General features: G+C 36.3%; 1 protein-coding gene across 1 annotated transcript; it reads left to right on the forward strand.

Annotated features, from left to right (window-relative positions):
• Positions 1-2,446: 2,446 nt before the first annotated feature.
• LOC131651270 (DEAD-box ATP-dependent RNA helicase 17-like) lies at positions 2,447-9,857 on the forward strand. Its single transcript, XM_058920942.1, has 10 exons — positions 2,447-2,843; positions 2,993-3,065; positions 3,179-3,288; positions 3,422-3,565; positions 6,952-7,060; positions 7,166-7,515; positions 7,607-7,680; positions 7,960-8,264; positions 8,666-8,909; positions 9,118-9,857. The coding sequence occupies exons 1-10, from the start codon at positions 2,684-2,686 to the stop codon at positions 9,367-9,369; spliced, it is 1,821 nt and encodes a 606-aa protein (XP_058776925.1). The 5' UTR covers positions 2,447-2,683; the 3' UTR covers positions 9,370-9,857.
• Positions 9,858-19,612: the final 9,755 nt, after the last annotated feature.

Here is a 19,612-nt window from a genome sequence, read left to right on the forward strand (position 1 = left end):
GCCAACAACCAACGAAACTCAGAAAATTAACAATTGGAACTTTCACATGAACAACTTCCATATAACAATTATGGCATCTACAACAATCAATAAATTACCAATTAATTAAATCTTAAATACATCACATTCATTCTATTAATGAATCATCATGATATAATACTATGCAGATCAAAAGTTGTGGCCAAAACAGTTTTGGTCGAAAAACACAAATAACAGCTTCCGCGGTGAGCCCCCAGGCTAAGCGCAGACGCGACTCTGGAATACAAAATTTGATGAGTTTTTTTTTATCGTTGGAGGCCTTCTGGACCTCCGATTTCGATTCCGTAAAAAGCTCTTAATCTCATAATTTAAAACCCAACATTTTCCTACCGTTTTAACATCTTAATTCAAGCTACTATTTCATAGGATCATGGATTCAAAATACATCATAACCATATCACCAAATTCATCATCTTTAATCACCAATTCAGATCAAATCCAACATGGTTCATGAAACACATCAACATCAAATCAACTTACTACAACAACATCATCAAAGATTTCATAATACAACATATGCACACAACATCAATATCAAAGCTTTCACCACTTTCATCAATATTCATAACAATCAATATCAATCAAAGAGAACTAAAACCCTATATCTACCCTTCCCTCATATCAATTATAGTTGAGAACCATTATCCACCTTTACCTTGTTATTCATGGTAATTTTGCTTCCCAAGTTCTATGGATGGACTATTCTCCTTAAGCATTCTCTTGCCTAACACTCTTATCATCTTCTCAATTTCACGTACGATGTAACTAGTTCTGTAATTTCACTTTCCCCTTTTTCTATTAAAATATTCTCCCAAGTAGGCTTTTCCTATAATGCCCTCAACTCAACCTTGCTAATACCACTTTGCCCTCAAAATCTCTACACACCCTCTTACTCTTATTATTTTAATAATTAATTAATAATATAACCAATATATTATTTTACTCAACAATAATTATAATTTATTCTAATCCACCTATAATTACCATAATATGTCCATAACTAAAGGACTCACACCCCCACAACCATTCTAATAATTAAATAAATCACACAGTATACACAATTCAACAATTAAATTATAATAAAACATCTAATCAAGAAATGAGGTGTTACACGAACCCCTTCATTCCACGTAAAGGTAATGCCCAAGCGAGACAGTGACCCTTGTATCGCCTTTATTTGTGACTCTCACAAATATATCACTACAAGTGTCATAGCCAAAATACAACCTTCATTTTTACACTTACTTTCACTATTGAGGTCTTAAACGTTTGCACAAAAGTTCTCATAAGAGGCACATGTGTACAAGAAAGAGATTGAGTCTGACACATAGATTGATAGACAATTGAGTAAGAGAAACGAGAAATAGTAAAAAGGTTCAGAAATTTTCAGCTCAAGGGACACCACTGAGATGACAACTCCTTTTGATGGTTCTGGTGGCTGCGAATGTAGACAACGATAACATAAGTCACATAAGATGGTTTAGGTGGTGGTGTCTCACTCCATCCTGAGAAACGTGGAAGTAATGCAGAGTCTGCAAAACCTACTTTTTGTTCTAGAAAATAACTCCAGCCACAAAGCATAGAATTATGGCAATCCAAGAGAAAACACCATGTTCACATGTTTTAGCAAACACTTGGTATTTTTTAGCAAACACTTGGTGGATAGAATTGTGAAAATGAAGTTTTACATAAAATTTAATTTAAAAAATTCAACAATTTAGGTCTCGAGTAACCATAACAACAAAAATCATATGCACATAAAAGTGAACTCTATATAACAAACTCTCAAGTACTTTATCAGGAAGAATAATTCTAAAATTATATTGACTCTCAACTATCGAATTTCCATATTTTGACATTAGAACCACTTTTTGTCCATTAAAAAATTGCATTCACTACTAAATTTCCATATTTTGACATTAGAGCCACTCTGTGCCCATTAAAAAAATGCAATCAAACTTATCCTAAGTCCTCTCATTCTCTCTTTATTTTCCCAGTTTATATTTTGGATATTGTAAAACGAATGAAGCGGAATAAAATAAAGATTCTATTATATTGTTTTAGTACTTCATGATAGACTAAAACAATTATATCATTCTATCCAAATTAAAAGGTATAAAAAAAAGAAAAGTAATGAAATAAAATAAAATACATTTAATCAAATTCCGCTCAATTCTATCATTTTTAATCAATCCAAACAATACTATAATTTTGTTACATTTTATTCCACCCAATTCATCTATATTTCATCAATTCAATCATATCCTAAATTATCAATTTCCAATGCAAAAGAAAATTCATAATGCAAATATCCTACTATCTCGTTCCATTCTCAACCGTTGGATTAATCCAACAGTTAAGAAACAGCAAGAGGCAAACCGTAAAAAAAAAGGCAAAACAAAAACCTAACACAGTAAGCAAAAGTTAAATTAAATATACATCTCCTAATCACTCATATTTCCCTTCTCCTCTTCCGCCGTCGACTCCACCGCCGCGGAACCGTCTCCACCACCACCTCCACTGTCCAAACTCAACGACTTTCTCAACTCCGACCAACTCACCACCACCATACATTCCTACAACCTCGTTCCTCAACCTTCATATCCCAAATTTCTCAACTTCGACGGTGCTGACAAATAGTAGAATGGGGACGAAGATGAAGTCCAAAACGCAAGTGGTGAAAAACAAAGACAACGATAAGAAAGCCGTTGGTAATGGAACCAACAAAGAAGACAATAGTGTTTTTGCTTCTTGCACCTTCTCTAGCCTTGGTCTTCATCCTACTTTATGTGACCAGCTTCGCGGTACTTTTTCTTTAAACCCTATCTCTCTGTTTCGCGAATTTGGTGTTTTGAATCTTAATTTAACTCATAAGCAAGGTTCAATCATTCAAATTTTTTGTTTTTTTTTTTTTTGGATTTTGTTGATGTATTTTTCAATTTTGTTTGAACAGAAAGGATGGGTTTTGAAGGTCCAACATTAGTGCAAGCTCAAGCCATTCCTGTTGTTCTATCTGGCCGTCACGCGTATCCTTTGTAGTTTTACAATTTTATTTTTGTTTCTGAATGGAGGGACTATGTTAATTCATGCTATAACCAGTTTTTGTCATTCAATGGAGTTCTTTAATGAGAAAGTTTAGACTAGTAAATGCTGCTACTGGCACGGGGAAGACTATTGCATACCTAGCTCCAATAATTCATCATTTACAGAGTTATGAAAAGCGAATTGAGCGCTCTGATGGAACCTTTGGTGCGTGTTATTTTTTGTTTTGCTTTACAAATTTACTTATTTGTTCAGTTGTTCATCACTTTCAATTTCACTGTTTCATAGCATTAAGAATATCTTATCAACTTCACGGATTTAATGGGTTTATTGGCAATAGCGTTGGTTCTTGTACCAACGCGCGAGCTATGTTTGCAGGTTCATGAAATTCTTCAGAAGTTATTGCATCGGTTTCATTGGATTGTTCCAGGATACATTATGGGTGGTGAAAGTAGGTCAAAGGAGAAAGCCAGGCTGCGCAAAGGTAGAAATTATGTTTATTCATCATCAATACTAGTCTTTTGACTTCCTCTTTAAAATCTGTTCTTTATTAGTTGTTTAAAAATAAAATCACGAATGTTGTAGAGAAATGGAAATGAAATTATCATAGAAAGAGATTAGTGTTTTAGTATCTATCAAGTTAGTCAAAATTGTGATTTTGTTTGATGGTTCTATTTTCTTAACTTTGGGTGCATCAACATTTTGTGATTTTGGATTTCATCAGCAATCCTTATGCTGTGCCAGGCAACAATCTCCTCTTAAGAATAAAATCACATCTGTGCATAGTTTGTATTGGTTTGAACAGTGACTATATGATAGGACACCTAGACACTTAGGCATATTCTAAAAGATTGTAGAAGAAGTGAAGTAAGAGTTAACTAGCACTCCCTGACTTTAAGGGGTTTTGTGTTAGAGAGGGAAGGTTAGTGAGGAATTGATTCAGAAATACTGTTAGATATTTGGTTAGGAGAGTTTTCTCCCTGGTTAGAAGCTTTGCTTTGGAATAGGAGTCCTAGACTCCGGATTAATGGTTGCATTATGTTACTTTCCACCATTGTAATAGCTTTGAGCCCACCCATTTACAGTCAATAATACACTCTGTTTACTTCAAATTCTGTGTTCTATAATTGGTTCGACCTGCTGGATTATCGAGGGAGAGGAGAGTTCCCCATTTGTGACGTTCAAGATGAATGAAAGGAATGGCGCATTGGAAGCAAGAATGTGAATATTGGAGGAATCTGTCAAATCGTTTGTGTCGAAGTATCCTCAATTGCTGAGAGCAGAGATGGCGAAGCATTTGGGGCTTGTTCCCACGGAGAATCTCAGTTCTGGTTGGGGCATGTTTCCGCGGAGAATCTCAGTTCTGGTTTGGGCATGTTCCCGCGGAGAATCTCAGTTCTGGTTGGGGCATGTTGGCGTTAACAGATACGATGGAGAAGCACCAGTAAACTAAGTCCCAAATAAAGATGTTGCCAGAATAAAAAGAAGCTGTGGAGAAGAAGGAAGCAGATCCTTTTACTGGTGTGGCAATCAAAGATGAGAGTGTCGAAGCTTAGAAACCAGAACTTGCAAGGGAAATTGGGGGTAATGATGAATGAGTCAACATTGGCCGTCATGTTCAAATATCAAGCTCTGCCGATGGAGAAACAATTGAAGGAACCAATGCTGGTCAAGCTGGGACGGCACTACAACGGCAAGGCCCACTGCCACCAGTCTCCAAATGGCAGTGGGCCTTTTGTGTGCTACCAAATGGCAATACACATCATTGACTCAACCGTTTTGTGTGCTCAGCAAACAGATGTGTTGCAATTTTGCATATACTATTGGAGAAGTTGTGGAGAAGGAAGAAATAGGGAAAATGATAATCTCTAAGCTGGAGAGCATCCTAGAAAAATTGAAGCAAAATGGGTTTTCTAATTTCTTTGAATTGTGCTTCAGTCTAGATGTAATGTGCCAGGCTTAAACTAAGACTAGCTTTGGTGGCATACCAAGGGAAATTATTATGAGTGCCACTACCGCCTCACATACACCTTCAATCGATGATGTGGCTATATTTGGACTCTATTGGAATTGCAAAGGCATTGGCAGCAAAGAATAGATATGAGATTTAGTATCTCAAGAAAGAATTGGATCCCAAGCAAGGTCTCGTCTCGCGTTATCAATGCTTTGGGTTCATTCTTTTCAACATATCTTGTGGCAAAATCCTTTCCAAGATCAGCTTCTAATCATGTAAGTGACACAAAATCTAGAGTAGTTGAGATAATTTCAGGCTGGTTATTTTAAGTCACCATAAAGGAGGAATTATAACTCTAGAACTGGATTTTGATTTTAGTATGGATATTATATTAAGCTGCGCAACTTGTCTTAGTAGGATAGTTAATAGCATAAACCATGCTAAGACACTTTCAATCTTGCCTTCATGTGTTATGTATATTGTCCCAGATTGTTTGACTTTGCTCAATCTCTATTTCCTTGGGTTCTTTCTCACATCCAATGGAGGAATATAGCATTCTTTCAATTGTCATGGAGTCATCAGAGGTACTTTAAGCAGTAGCAGCAAGTTAGCAAATGAAACTATAGTAATTGTCGGGGAAATTTCCCCGTGTTACACAACATGATGAATTCTGTATATGATAGAGGAAAAGTTTGGGGAATATGCAAAGGGATGTGGGATGCTTCAAAACAATTTGAATACTATTAGGGTACCATTGTTAGTCGGCAAGTTGATGTTACTCTTGAATTATGGAGCTAAACCTATCAAGAAAGGAATTGCAATTGGCAAATGGGAGGTGGATTTAGGTCCTTAAGTGTATGGGTGCAGCTGCTGTCCATCTTCAGCATCCTTAGTAGGCTTGGCTATATGTGGTTTTCTAACAAACTAGTGTTTCTACAAACAACATGGTCAATCAAAACTAATCTCAACCTTGGGGACATAGTTGTTTATAAGATGGTGGCTTTGATAGGACACTTAGATACTTGGGCATATTTTAGAAGGTTGTAGAAAAAGCTAAATAAGAGTCAGTTAACACATTGATTTTAAGGGATTTTCTGTTATAAAAGACGGGGAAAAGTAGTGAGGAGTTGATTCAGAAATATTCTTAGAGATTTGGTTTAGGAGAGTTTTCTGTCTGGTCAGGAGCTTTGCTCTGGAATAGGAGTTCTTGACTCTAGGTTATCACTTGCATTATGTTATTTTCCATTATTGTAAGAGCTTTGAGCTCATGTATTTACAGTCAATAATACACCTTGTTTACGTAAATTCTGGGTTCTATCAGTATATGTAAAAAAGATTACAGGTTACTCGATGCCTGTTTCTGAAACCCTTGGACCCTTTTGTATTTAAAACCCTAAATACACTACTCTCCTATTTTGTGAATCTTCCTTCAATCAAAAGCTTGATTCTGTCGTTATTCTCCTCCTCCATTGATTCCGGACTCCTTCCACTGTTCTCATCTTTGATACTGTTCCTTTGTATCTCACCCCTCTACTAGCAGTTGTTGTCTGTGCTGTCTCAAGCGGACACTGGTTGTGTGTTTTTCTGGGCATCGGTTTGCTGGAAGTTTGATTCCGGTGAGGTGGAACTTCCATCTTACACTTGTGGGAGCTGGCCCAACTGCTAATTGTTGATTTATGTCTTTTTATTTGCTAAAAACTTGTTATGTTTTTGTAGTTGTTAATTTGTTTAACCTTTTGCTTAAGTTGTTAATTTGTGAATGTATGGATTTTCAAACATGATTTAACAGCATTGACGTCTAGTTGTATGTTTAAAAGAAAATTTATCCATCACAAAGAGAAAATATGATGATAACAAACATTTATGCATTTTGTGCCAAACATTGACAACTTTTAACCTTGGTGATTTTTATTTAGGTATATCAATTCTTATTGCAACTCCCGGCCGTCTTTTAGATCACTTGAAGAATACGACATCATTCTTACATACAAATTTGCGCTGGATAATTTTTGATGAAGCTGATCGGTATGGTTTTCATCTACTTATGCCATAAAAACTGCCATATCTAAGCAAATGTGATACCTACTATCTCGCGGAAGAGTTCGCCTAATATGTGTTCCCTTTTTGCAGTATTTTGGAATTAGGATTTGGAAAAGAGATTCAAGAAATTCTGAATCTTTTAGGTTCAATGAAGACCGGGCATGAGGACCAAGAGAATACTGTTGCAAGACCCTCTAAATTTCAAAGACAGAACCTGCTTTTGTCCGCAACCTTAAATGAGAAAGTAAACCACCTTGCTAAAATTAGTTTAGAGGATCCAGTGATGATTGGTATTGATGATAAAACAATGGAGCCAACTTCAAAAATTAGATTTGCCCATTCCGACTCTGACGAAGACAATGAAGACAAGTTTTCCAATAAAATAGAAGCAGTTGGAGCTTATAAAGTGCCCGAACAGTTGATTCAGAGATATTTGAAGGGTATGTGATAATTATAAATTTCTTCTGTTAGCTTTCTAAGTAGTAGCATAATATTTTTGGATCTTGCTTACTTAATTGGATTATTATGCAGTGCCTTGTGGATCACGGCTTGCTACACTTCTTTCAGTTCTAAAGCATCTTTTTGAAAGGGAACCTTCACAGAAGGTAGGGCTTTGGTCGTTTAAATTGGTAGATTTTGCACTCTGCATTTTCAATTATTTTCAACATGGTTATCAGTATCTTAAGATTCATGCTAGTGATACTTGATTCGATACAAAATTGAACCCAATTGATATGAATCCCCAGTGTCTATATAATTTGGACATGAGTCCTATATTTAATCCTAATTAACTATAATGCAACTCAATTCACTTTGATAAATCCTGATTTATTATAATGAATCGCTACCTAATGAATCACTTCATTAATCTATTGACTCCATAGGTTGTAGTATTCTTTTCAACATGTGATGCCGTGGACTTTCACTATTCGGTGTTAACCGAATTCCTTTTCTCATCACATCCACAAACTGAAGAAGGGAACAGACCAATTTTTCTTGGATGCAAAACTCTCCGGTTACATGGTAATATGGAACAGGAGGACAGGACGGCCAGTTTTCAGGCCTTTAAAACTGATAAGTCTGCTCTTCTTTTGTCTACCGATGTTTCTGCCAGAGGCCTAGATTTTCCAAATGTTAGATGCATCATACAATATGATTCTCCTGGAGAAGCTACTGAATATGTGCATAGGTACCTAATTCATCTTTTTGTTTTTCTTTGGCGGCAGTGTATGTTCCATTAATAATGCTTTCTGTTTCTGTAATTTCAATCCAAATTAAGGTGCTAGGAAATTTGGCATATTTACTGTGTTTCAAAAAGGACAAGAAAATTTACACATGATATTAAAATATTCATTCTGATATGTACATGATTTAAACTCCAAATTAAACATCAAAGTCAACAGTTTAATAGAAGTTAGAACTTTGACAAATCGGTTGATCTAATTTATATTGGCTAGAATATCAAATTGTCGAAATGTGGCGCTAATAGAAAGTAAATTGTATTGATTGATCTGTTTATGAAAAATAATAATCAAACAGTATGATTTGTAAGGCTCTTGTTTACGAACTATCATCAAATCATTGATGCAGAGTTGGAAGAACTGCTCGACTGGGCGAAAGAGGAGAGTCATTGTTATTTCTGCAACCTGCTGAAATAGACTATTTACAAGACTTGAAGAAACACGGTGTCTCATTAACAGAGTATCCTCTCGTCAAAGTGTTGGACAGTTTCCCACTGTCTGGACACAAAAACATGAAGAATTCTGTTTTCATAGACATGCATCCATGGATCATGTGTCTCCAGAAGGCACTCGAATCCTTCCTCTCGTCCAAGGTGATCATCCTCATTGCTAATCTAATTGAATTCTACATTTGTGTGAAAGTATCACAGTTTTTTCATCCTCTTAGTTGGAAAACATGTCTTCAAAGTTATATTTGGAATCATCATTAGATTCGTGTTTAGAGTTTATAACTTTTGAAAACTATGTAACATTTGTCGGTTTAATGCAACTGCTAAGCAATTGTTGGCTTATCTTTTTCAGCCCCATATGGATGAACTTGCCAAGAAGGCATTTTGCTCTTGGGTCCGTGCATACACAGCACATCGCGGGGACCTGAAAAGAATATTTATGGTCAAGAAACTCCACTTGGGGCACGTAGCAAAAAGCTTTGCGTTGAAACAAATCCCCTCTTTAGTTGGAAAATCATTCCAAAACCAAGCTAAGAAGAGAAAAAGATTTGAGAAGAAAAATGGGCCGTCAAATAAGAGAAAAGTTGCACGACGGGTGAAGTAATCCAGACCATGAAAATAGCTTATAATGTAAGGTTGATAATGCAATTGGTATCAAAATGATAACTACCAGAATCTTAAGTCACCTTGTTAAAAAATTGCCTCTTTTGTGACCTGAGGTCAAGTATTAGCATAATGCCAAATGACCTTCTAATTCTTCGACAGACAAGAGTTTCACTAACATGCAACATGTTTGTTTCTCCATTCGGGAATCCTTAAAAACATGGTGGTTTTGACAAAAAAGATTTTTCTCACAAAACTGGCTTCTGTAATGTGTTCCTGTTATTGTGTAGAGACTTGTCAAAACACAAGAATGGTATGTGGATGTATGAGATTATAATTTTATTTAGTTATGATTTTGGTAGTCTGTTTTCTAGGATTTAGATTCCCGAAGCTACTTGGAATTTTGTTTTGTTTTGATAAGTTATTTGCACAATAATATTTGAAGTGTTATTATGAGGATCAATGTGATTGGATTTTTTTTGACAATTTCTTTGTAGACCCTTCCTAGGGGAGAACCCCTGCTAAAAACCTCAAAATATCCCCGCTTTGGAGATGCATCTCCGAAGTATTTTTTATCTTCAGATTTTCCCAGATTTCGGAGATGCATCTCCGAAAATATCAATTTATGGGTGTTTTCGGAGATGCATCTCCGAAAACACCATTTTCATATTTTTGGGGTTTTTAGAGATGCATCTCCGAAATATGCAGCAAGTTATTTTTTTTGTTTTCTAAACAATGGTTAGTCTCGTATTTTAAATTAAACGACAAAGCAAACGAAAATGCTTGCAGTAAACAGTGTTTGATATAAATTAAATATAACACGCAAATTAGAATAAAATATTAATTTATATATACAACTAATAGTGTACGTAAATGTCAAAAAATACAATCCGAATATAAAAAAGTCAACAATGAAAAATAAATAGGCAACTGTTACTAAATACGCCTAACCCTAACTCCCTAGGACCTCCTCTGCCTCGTATATGTTGTCGCACCGGACGCGTCACCGACCATACTCTCCACCATGGCAACTGCCTTTGGACTGGCATGCTCGATGATACCTCGGTTCAATGCGTCCCACCCAAGCATCTCTATCCGCTGGCATATCTGTAGGAGATCAGTGGCATGGTCATCCTCAGTCTACTGGTTTTTCAAGATCTCCTCGTGTGCTGGCCTAGGTGGATCTCCGGGAGCGTCGAGTGTCATCGGAGGATGTGACACTCGATAGAACCATGTCATGTACTCCTTTACACAATGCCACTCCTGGGTGGCCTGCATACGCCGATACTCCTCTAGGATCAGATGATGCGCTCAGTCTTCAAATATAGCAGTGAGCTCCACTCGGGTAACTGTGTCAGGAGAAGCCTCAAATGGTGACCTCGGTATCATTTGCACACGAGGAAAAGGAAAAGGAAAGAAGCCTCAAATGGTTTGGTGCAAGAGTTTAGAAATGTGTTACTTTCTTTTCTGGTTATGATTTGTGAAAGCCGTAAATGCGGAAAAGGAAAGAACACAATGATGTATACTGGTTCCACTTACAGTCCGAGAGTCTACAGTCCCCTTTCAACATGAAAGAGATTTTACTATTGTTTGTGACTTGTACAAGACCCACACAAACACCAAGAACAATTCTATTGGACCAAGAACAATCCTCTTGGATTTTACACTAAGTCCACTAAGAGAAAAATCCTCCCTTAATGACTCACTTGTTTCCAACAATCCTGGACAACAAGATTTCAACCACCAAGAACAATCCTCTTGGATTTACTAACTTGGTTTTGAGAACAATCCTCTCACTAATAAAAAACCCTTGCTTCCAACGATCCTGGATAGCAAGTCAATAATAACCAAAATCTGGAAATAATTTAAGTAAAGAAATTGATGAACATATATCAATCACTATGATTGATCTTCTCTTTCAATATGATTTAATAATAAAATACTCTCTTAAGTGCTCAATGATGCTTTTGGAATGATATCAAAGTTTTCTCACAAAGCATTAAAACATGAAAGTTCTGTTGAAAATAATGTAGAGAGATTTTATGATAATTTTGAAAGAGGTTACAGTAAAATGAAATTTGAAAATCATTTTATAGATTTAAAACAACTCTTGATAAAACATGGCAATGTTTGAAAATTATTACGTGAAAATAATTTAGTTTAAATTGAAATGGTGTTATGAAATGGTTTGGTGAAAAGGTATTTACGTTACAACATTTTTCAAAATAACACAGGTGCAATCAATTGCATCAAAATTGCAATGAATTGCATGGAATAAATACACGTGAAAATATGGAAAATTGGCCTGATGCAATCAATTGCACAGATACTACAATCGATTACACTACTTTGAAAAACATTAGAGTGAAGGTCCATTTTAGTTCCTCACAAAAACTGCAGAAGTCAGATTAGTCCCTGAGAAAAAAAAAGTCCCTATTAAATCCCTTACAAAATTTAACCGAGTCATATTAGTCTCTCTTTTAATATTTTTTTAAACCGATGATTGTACTGCCAGTGAAGACCTATTTTAGTCCATCACAAAAAAAAAAGAGTCCAAATTAGTCACTGAGAAAAAAAAGTCTCTATTTAATTCCTTACAAAATTTAACTGAGCCTTGTTAATCCCTCTTTTAATATTTTTTCATACGATTTTTTCCTATTTTAAAACCGTAACTGGACTCCTATTTTACGACTGTTGATTTGAAATTATTTGTGAAGGGATCGTAGATAAATCATCGCAATACCACAATGTTCTTTTTTTTTGTTGGGTTTATTATCAAGCTTACGGGTGGGTGACTACGGTTTTACAGGTTATATATTCTTGTGTATAAGGTGTTATTGTTTCTGTTGTTAATGATCTTTTAGGAAGGTTTAGTTCTGCTGTTGGTATGGTTTAGGCTAATTTCTTACTTTTGTAAATAATACTTGTGGCGAAAATAATACACATGATATGTTGGAGTTTTTTTTGGTTTAAACCATATTCCTTAGGTTTTGATGATAACAAAGTATTTAATGAACAATTAGGTATACTAGGTAACCCGACTTCTGGTGAAAACTCAAACTCTAAAGACCATTTGCAAAGAAACTTAACCTCTGACCCGTACTCAATTTATGAAAGCAGGTCTATCTTGTCAAGTCCAGTCATGATTTAAAAATAGGAAAAATCATTTGAAAAAAAATATTAAAAGAGAGACTAACATGGCTCAGTAAAATTTTGTAAGAGATTAAATAGAGATATTTTTTCTTATGAACTAGTTTGGACTCTCTTTTTTTTTGTGAGGGACTTAATTTGGTCTTCATTGGCATTCCAGTCACGGTTCAAAAGTAAGAAAAAAACCGATTTAAAAAAAATATTAGTAGAGAGACTAACATGGCTCGGTTAAATTTTGTAAGGGATTTAATAAGGACTTTTTTTTTCTTAGGGACTAATCTGACCTCTGCAGTTTCTGCGAGGGACTAAAATGGACATTCACTCAAAACATTATTACAATCGATTAAACCACTACTTTAATCGATTGAATGGCTTGGATTTTGCAATTTCTGAACAAGCAGTGGCTGAACCATTTTTGATACAATCGATTGCATATTCTATGTAATCGATTGCATATTTTTTAAATACGTTTTTAAGACCATTCAATCGATTGCATGGTAAATGCATCACATGCAAATATTTGAAAAAATTTCTAATAAAAAAGTCATACACAAGACTTGAACCCAAGACCTGTTAGAACAAGATTTGTTCTGATCAATTATCTTAGTTTTGATGATAACAATAATATGAATTTTGCTTAAGATAATATGGTACTCTAATCCAATGCAATTTCCTTTTCAGGAAATATATAAAGAGTATGCATAATTCAGCGCTCAGAAGCTTTGTCTCAAAGGGTTCAGCATGCAACATCAGAACATGGTCTGGCAAGACATCAGAAGATGGTCGAAGCAGAATCAGAACATGGGTCTATGGAAGCATCAGAAGAACATGAGATCAGAAGCACTGAAGTTCTGATGGTATCACGCTCAGAAGCACTTCAAGGTCAGAAGATCAGAAGATGCTTTGCACCAAGCTGTTTGACTCTGATGATATTCAAACGTTGTATTCACAAACATCAGATCAGAAGGAAGTACATGTGGCAGGCTACGCTGACTGACAAAAGGAACGTTAGAAGCTATTAAAGGCAACGTCAGTAGACACAGCGTGAACAAGGCTCGAGGTAGTTGACAAAAGCGTATAACATTAAATGCGATGCTGTACGGAACACGCAAAGCATTAAATGCACTCAACGGTCATCTTCTCCAACGCCTATAAATATGAAGTTCTGATGAGAAGCAAGGTTAACGATTCTGAACAAAACAACTCATATTAACTTGCTGAAACTCTGTTCTATTCAAAGCTCAGAATCTTCATCTTCATCAAAGCTCACTACATTGCTGTTGTAATATATTAGTGAGATTAAGCTTAAACGTTAAGAGAAATATCACAGTTTGTGATTATAGCTTTTAAGAAGCAATTGTAATACTCTTAGAATTGATTACATTAAGTTGTAAGGAACTAGAGTGATCGTGTGGATCAGAATACTCTAGGAAGTCTTAGAGGTTATCTAAGCAGGTTGTAACTAGAGTGATCGTGTGGATCAGAATACTCTAGAAAGTCTTAGAGGGTATCTAAGCAGTTGTTCCTGGAGTGATCAGTGTGTGATCAGAAGACTCTGGAAGACTTAGTTGCTGACTAAGTGGAGAACCATTGTAATCCGTGCGATTAGTGGATTAAATCCTCAGTTGAGGTAAATCATCTCTGCGGGGGTGGACTGGAGTAGTTTAGTTAACAACGAACCAGGATAAAAATAACTGTGCAATTTATTTTTATCGGTCAAGTTTTTAAAGCTACACTTATTCAAACCCCCCCCTTTCTAAGTGTTTTTCTATCCTTCAATTGGCATCAGAGCGCCGGTTCTAAGGTGCAAGCACTTAACCGTGTTTTGAAAAGATTCAGGAAGAGAAAAACGCTTCAGTAAAAGATGGCTGATGAAACTGCAAAGTCTACATCTACATCTGGCTCAGCTGAGCAACACAACGGTAACAATGGTTATACTAGACCGCCGGTATTTGATGGTGAAAACTTTGAATACTGGAAAGATAAACTGGAAAGTTACTTTCTTGGTCTAGATGGTGATCTATGGGATCTTCTGATGGATGGTTACAAACATCCGGTAAATGCCAGTGGCGTAAAGCTGACAAGGCAAGAAATGAGCGATGATCAGAAGAAGCTTTTCAGGAATCATCATAAATGCAGAACTGTTTTGCTGAATGCTATCTCTCATGCTGAGTATGAGAAGATATCTAACAGGGAAACGGCCTATGACATATATGAGTCCTTGAAAATGACTCATGAAGGAAATGCTCAAGTCAAGGAGACTAAAGCTCTCGCTTTAATCCAGAAGTATGAAGCCTTCAAGATGGAGGATGATGAAGACATTGAAAAGATGTTCTCAAGATTTCAAACTCTTACTGCTGGATTGAGAGTTCTTGACAAGGGATACACCAAGGCTGATCATGTAAAGAAGATCATCAGAAGCTTACCCAGAAGATGGGGTCCTATGGTGACTGCATTTAAGATTGCGAAGAATCTAAATGAAGTCTCTTTGGAAGAGCTGATCAGTGCCCTGAGGAGTCATGAAATTGAACTGGATGCAAACGAGCCTCAAAAGAAAGGTAAGTCTATTGCATTAAAATCCAATATCAAGAAATGCACTAACGCTTTTCAGGCTAGAGAAGAAGATCCTGAAGAATCAGAATCTGAAGAAGAAGATGAACTGTCCTTGATCTCCAGAAGGCTAAATCAACTCTGGAAGAACAAGCAAAGGAAGTTCAGAGGCGTCAGAAGTTCAAAGAAATTTGAACGTGGAGAATCTTCTGATGACAGAAGATTTGACAAGAAGAAGGTCATGTGCTATGAATGCAATGAGCCTGGACACTTCAAGAATGAATGTCCAAAACTTCAGAAGGAAAATCCCAAGAAGAAGTTTCATAAGAAGAAAGGTCTTATGGCAACCTGGGATGAGTCAGAAGATGATTCAGACTCTGAAGATGAGCAGGCTAACTGTGCGCTGATGGCGACAGAAGATGACGGATCAGAATCTACATCAGAATCAGATTCTGAAGAGGTATTCTCTGAACTTACTAGAGATGAGTTAGTTTCCAGTCTAACAGAACTTCTGGAATTCAAGTCTCAGATCAGTCTCAAATACAAAAAGCTGAAAAAGCTATTTGAATTTGAAACGAAGAAGCTTAAGTTGGAAAATTCTGAATTAAAAGAAAAAGTTTTAAAATTATCCAATAATGTTGGATCTCCTTCCAATTCAGAAAAATCCACTCCTAGTCTAAACCATATTCTGAAAGAATATGATTTAAGTTTCAGGAAGTTCTTATCTAGAAGTATTGGCAGAAGTCAGCTAGCTTCTATGATATATGCTGTGTCTGGAAACAGTAGAGTTGGCATTGGTTTTGAGGGTGAAACCCCATACAAACTTGAACCTGTTGATAAGATGAAAATCACATACAAGCCATTGTATGATCAGTTCAAGTATGGCCACTCACATGATATTAGGCACACTTCACATGCTCAAAGTTTTCACATTACACACACTAAGAAGCATGTGACACAACCTAGGAAATATCATGAAACTCACATTAAGAATTATCATGCTGTTCCTCCTATTGCTTACAATGTTAAACCCAAGTTCAATCAGAACTTGAGAAAATCTAACAAGAAAGGACCCAAGAAAATGTGGGTACCTAAGGATAAGATTATTCCTATTGCAGATATCCTTGGCTGCAAAAAGGACAAAGCACAACATGTCGTGGTACCTGGACTCTGGATGCTCACGACACATGACAGGAAGAAGGTCTATGTTCCAAGACCTGGTGCTTAAGTCTGGAGGAGAAGTCAAGTTTGGAGGAGATCAGAAGGGCAAGATAATTGGCTCTGGAACTATAAAGTCTGGTAACTCTCCTTCCATTTCAAATGTACTTCTTGTAGAAGGATTAACACATAACCTCTTATCTATCAGTCAATTGAGTGACAATGGTTATGATATAATCTTTAATCAAAAGTCTTGCAAGGCTGTAAATCAGAAGGATGGCTCAATCCTATTTACCGGCAAGAGGAAGAACAACATTTATAAGACAGATCTGCAAGATCTTATGAGTCAGAAGGTGACTTGTCTTATGTCTGTTTCTGAAGAGCAGTGGGTCTGGCACAGAAGATTAGGTCATGCTAGTTTAAGAAAGATTTCTCAGATTAACAAACTGGATCTTGTCAGAGGACTCCCTAATCTGAAATTCAAATCAGATGCTCTTTGTGAAGCATGTCAGAAGGGCAAGTTCTCCAAACCTGCATTCAAGTCCAAGAATGTTGTTTCTACCTCAAGGCCATTAGAACTCTTGCACATTGATCTGTTTGGCCCAGTCAAAACAGCATCTGTCAGAGGGAAGAAATATGGATTAGTCATCGTAGATGATTATAGCCGCTGGACATGGGTAAAATTCTTGAAACACAAGGATGAGTCTCATTCAGTGTTCTTTGATTTCTGCATTCAGATTCAATCTGAAAAAGAGTGTAAAATCATAAAGGTTAGAAGTGATCATGGTGGTGAATTTGAGAACAGATTCTTTGAAGAGTTCTTCAAAGAAAATGGTATTGCCCATGATTTCTCTTGTCCTAGAACTCCACAGCAAAATGGAGTTGTAGAACGAAAGAATAGGACTCTGCAAGAAATGGCCAGAACCATGATCAATGAAACCAATATGGCTAAGCATTTCTGGGCAGAAGCAATAAACACTGCATGCTATATTCAGAATAGAATCTCTATCAGACCTATTCTAAATAAGACTCCTTATGAATTGTGGAAGAATATAAAGCCCAACATTTCATATTTCCATCCTTTTGGATGTGTGTGCTTTATTCTGAACACTAAAGATCATCTTGGTAAGTTTGATTCCAAAGCACAAAAATGTTTCCTTCTTGGATATTCTGAACGCTCAAAAGGCTACAGAGTATACAATACTGAAACATTGATTGTAGAAGAATCAATCAATATCAGGTTTGATGATAAGCTTGGTTCTGAAAAACCAAAGCAGTTTGATAATTTTGCAGATTGTGATATTGATGTATCAGAAGTTGTTGAGCCAAGAAGCAACGCATCAGAAGCAGAGCTTCTCAGAAGCAAAGAATCTGAAGATCAAGTATCAGCTTCTCTGGAGAATCTAAGCATTTCTGAAGAACCATCTGTCAGAAGATCATCCAGACTCATCTCTGGTCATTCAGAAGATGTCATTCTTGGAAAGAAGGATGATCCAATCAGAACAAGAGCATTCCTTAAGAACAATGCAGACTGTCAATTAGGTCTTGTATCTTTGATCGAGCCAACTTCTGTTGATCATGCTCTAGAAGATCCAGACTGGATAATTGCTATGCAAGAAGAACTGAATCAGTTTACAAGGAATGATGTTTGGGATCTTGTTCCTAGACCAGATGGATTCAATATAATCGGTACAAAATGGGTCTTCAGAAACAAGCTCAGTGAGAAAGGTGAAGTGGTAAGGAACAAAGCCAGACTGGTGGCTCAGGGTTATAGTCAGCAAAAAGGGATTGACTATACAGAAACCTTTGCACCAGTGGCCAGGTTAGAATCTATTCGTCTATTAATTTCATTTGCCACTCAACATAACATCACTCTCTATCAGATGGATGTTAAGAGTGCCTTCTTAAATGGTTATATAGATGAAGAAGTTTATGTCCATCAACCTCCTGGTTTTGAAGACTCCATGTCTCCTAATCATGTTTTTAAACTAAAGAAATCGTTGTATGGATTGAAACAAGCTCCCAGAGCTTGGTATGAACGCTTAAGTTCTTTCCTTCTGGATAATGGTTTCACTAGAGGAAAAGTGGACACTACTCTCTTTTGTAAAACCTTTAAAAGGGATATTTTAATTTGTCAAATATATGTAGATGATATTATTTTTGGAACATCTAATGCTACACTTGGAAAGGAGTTTGCTGAGTCTATGCAGGCTGAGTTTGAAATGAGCATGATGGGAGAACTCAAGTATTTCCTTGGAATACAAATAAATCAAACATCAGAAGGAACGTATGTTCACCAAACCAAGTATGTGAAGGAACTTCTGAAGAAGTTTAATCTTCTAGACTGCAAAGAAGCCAAAACTCCTATGCATCCAACATGCATCCTAGGTAAGGATGAGGTAAGTAAGAAGGTAGATCAGAAGTTATACAGAGGTATGATTGGATCTCTTCTATATTTGACTGCTTCTAGACCTGACATTCTGTTCAGTGTTTGTTTGTGTGCTAGATTCCAATCAGATCCTAGAGAATCTCATTTAACTGCTGTTAAGAGAATTCTAAGGTATCTGAAAGGTACTACTAATGTTGGCTTAGTTTACAGAAAATCTAAAGAATACAACTTAGTAGGATTCTGCGATGCTGACTATGCTGGAGACAGAATTGAAAGAAAGAGTACTTCAGGAAGTTGCCAATTTCTTGGAAGTCATTTGATCTCCTGGTATAGCAAGAAGCAAGCAACTATTGCTCTATCAACAACAGAAGCAGAATATGTCGCTGCTGCTGGTTGCAGTACACAGATGCTCTGGATGAAGAGTCAGCTAGAAGATTATCAGATATATGAGAGTAACATTCCTATATTCTGTGATAATACTTCTGCTATATGTTTATCTAAGAATCCTATTCTTCATTCAAAAGCTAAACATATTGAGATTAAACATCATTTCATAAGGGACTATGTTCAGAAGGGTGTTCTATCTTTAAACTTTGTGGATACAGACCATCAATGGGCTGATATCTTTACAAAACCCCTGGCTGAATATAGGTTTAAGTTCATTCTGAAGAACATCAGTATGGATTTATGCCCAGAATGAGAAGATGAGAAGTTCTTATGTATGAGTATCTTCTGAAATGAAATTGTTTTTTTTTGTTTATAAGAAGTTCTGATTGAAATCAATTAGAAATTGTGATTCAGTTATTACTAACGTTTCATTGTCTAAGTTGATTCAGAATCTCTTTAAAAGCAAAACAGCTGTAACTGGCTATCCAGATGGTAAACACGTGTTCACTATTCCTGGACAAGCGTGCGTGCAGTTGAGGGGACGTCTACTTAGGTAATTGTGCAAATCACGTCTTTTGTCATTATTATCTCTCCTCACGTCACGTAACAT

The sequence above is a fragment of the Vicia villosa genome, linkage group LG2 (genome assembly GCF_029867415.1).
Source record: "Vicia villosa cultivar HV-30 ecotype Madison, WI linkage group LG2, Vvil1.0, whole genome shotgun sequence".
Taxonomy (NCBI): Eukaryota; Viridiplantae; Streptophyta; class Magnoliopsida; order Fabales; family Fabaceae; genus Vicia; species Vicia villosa.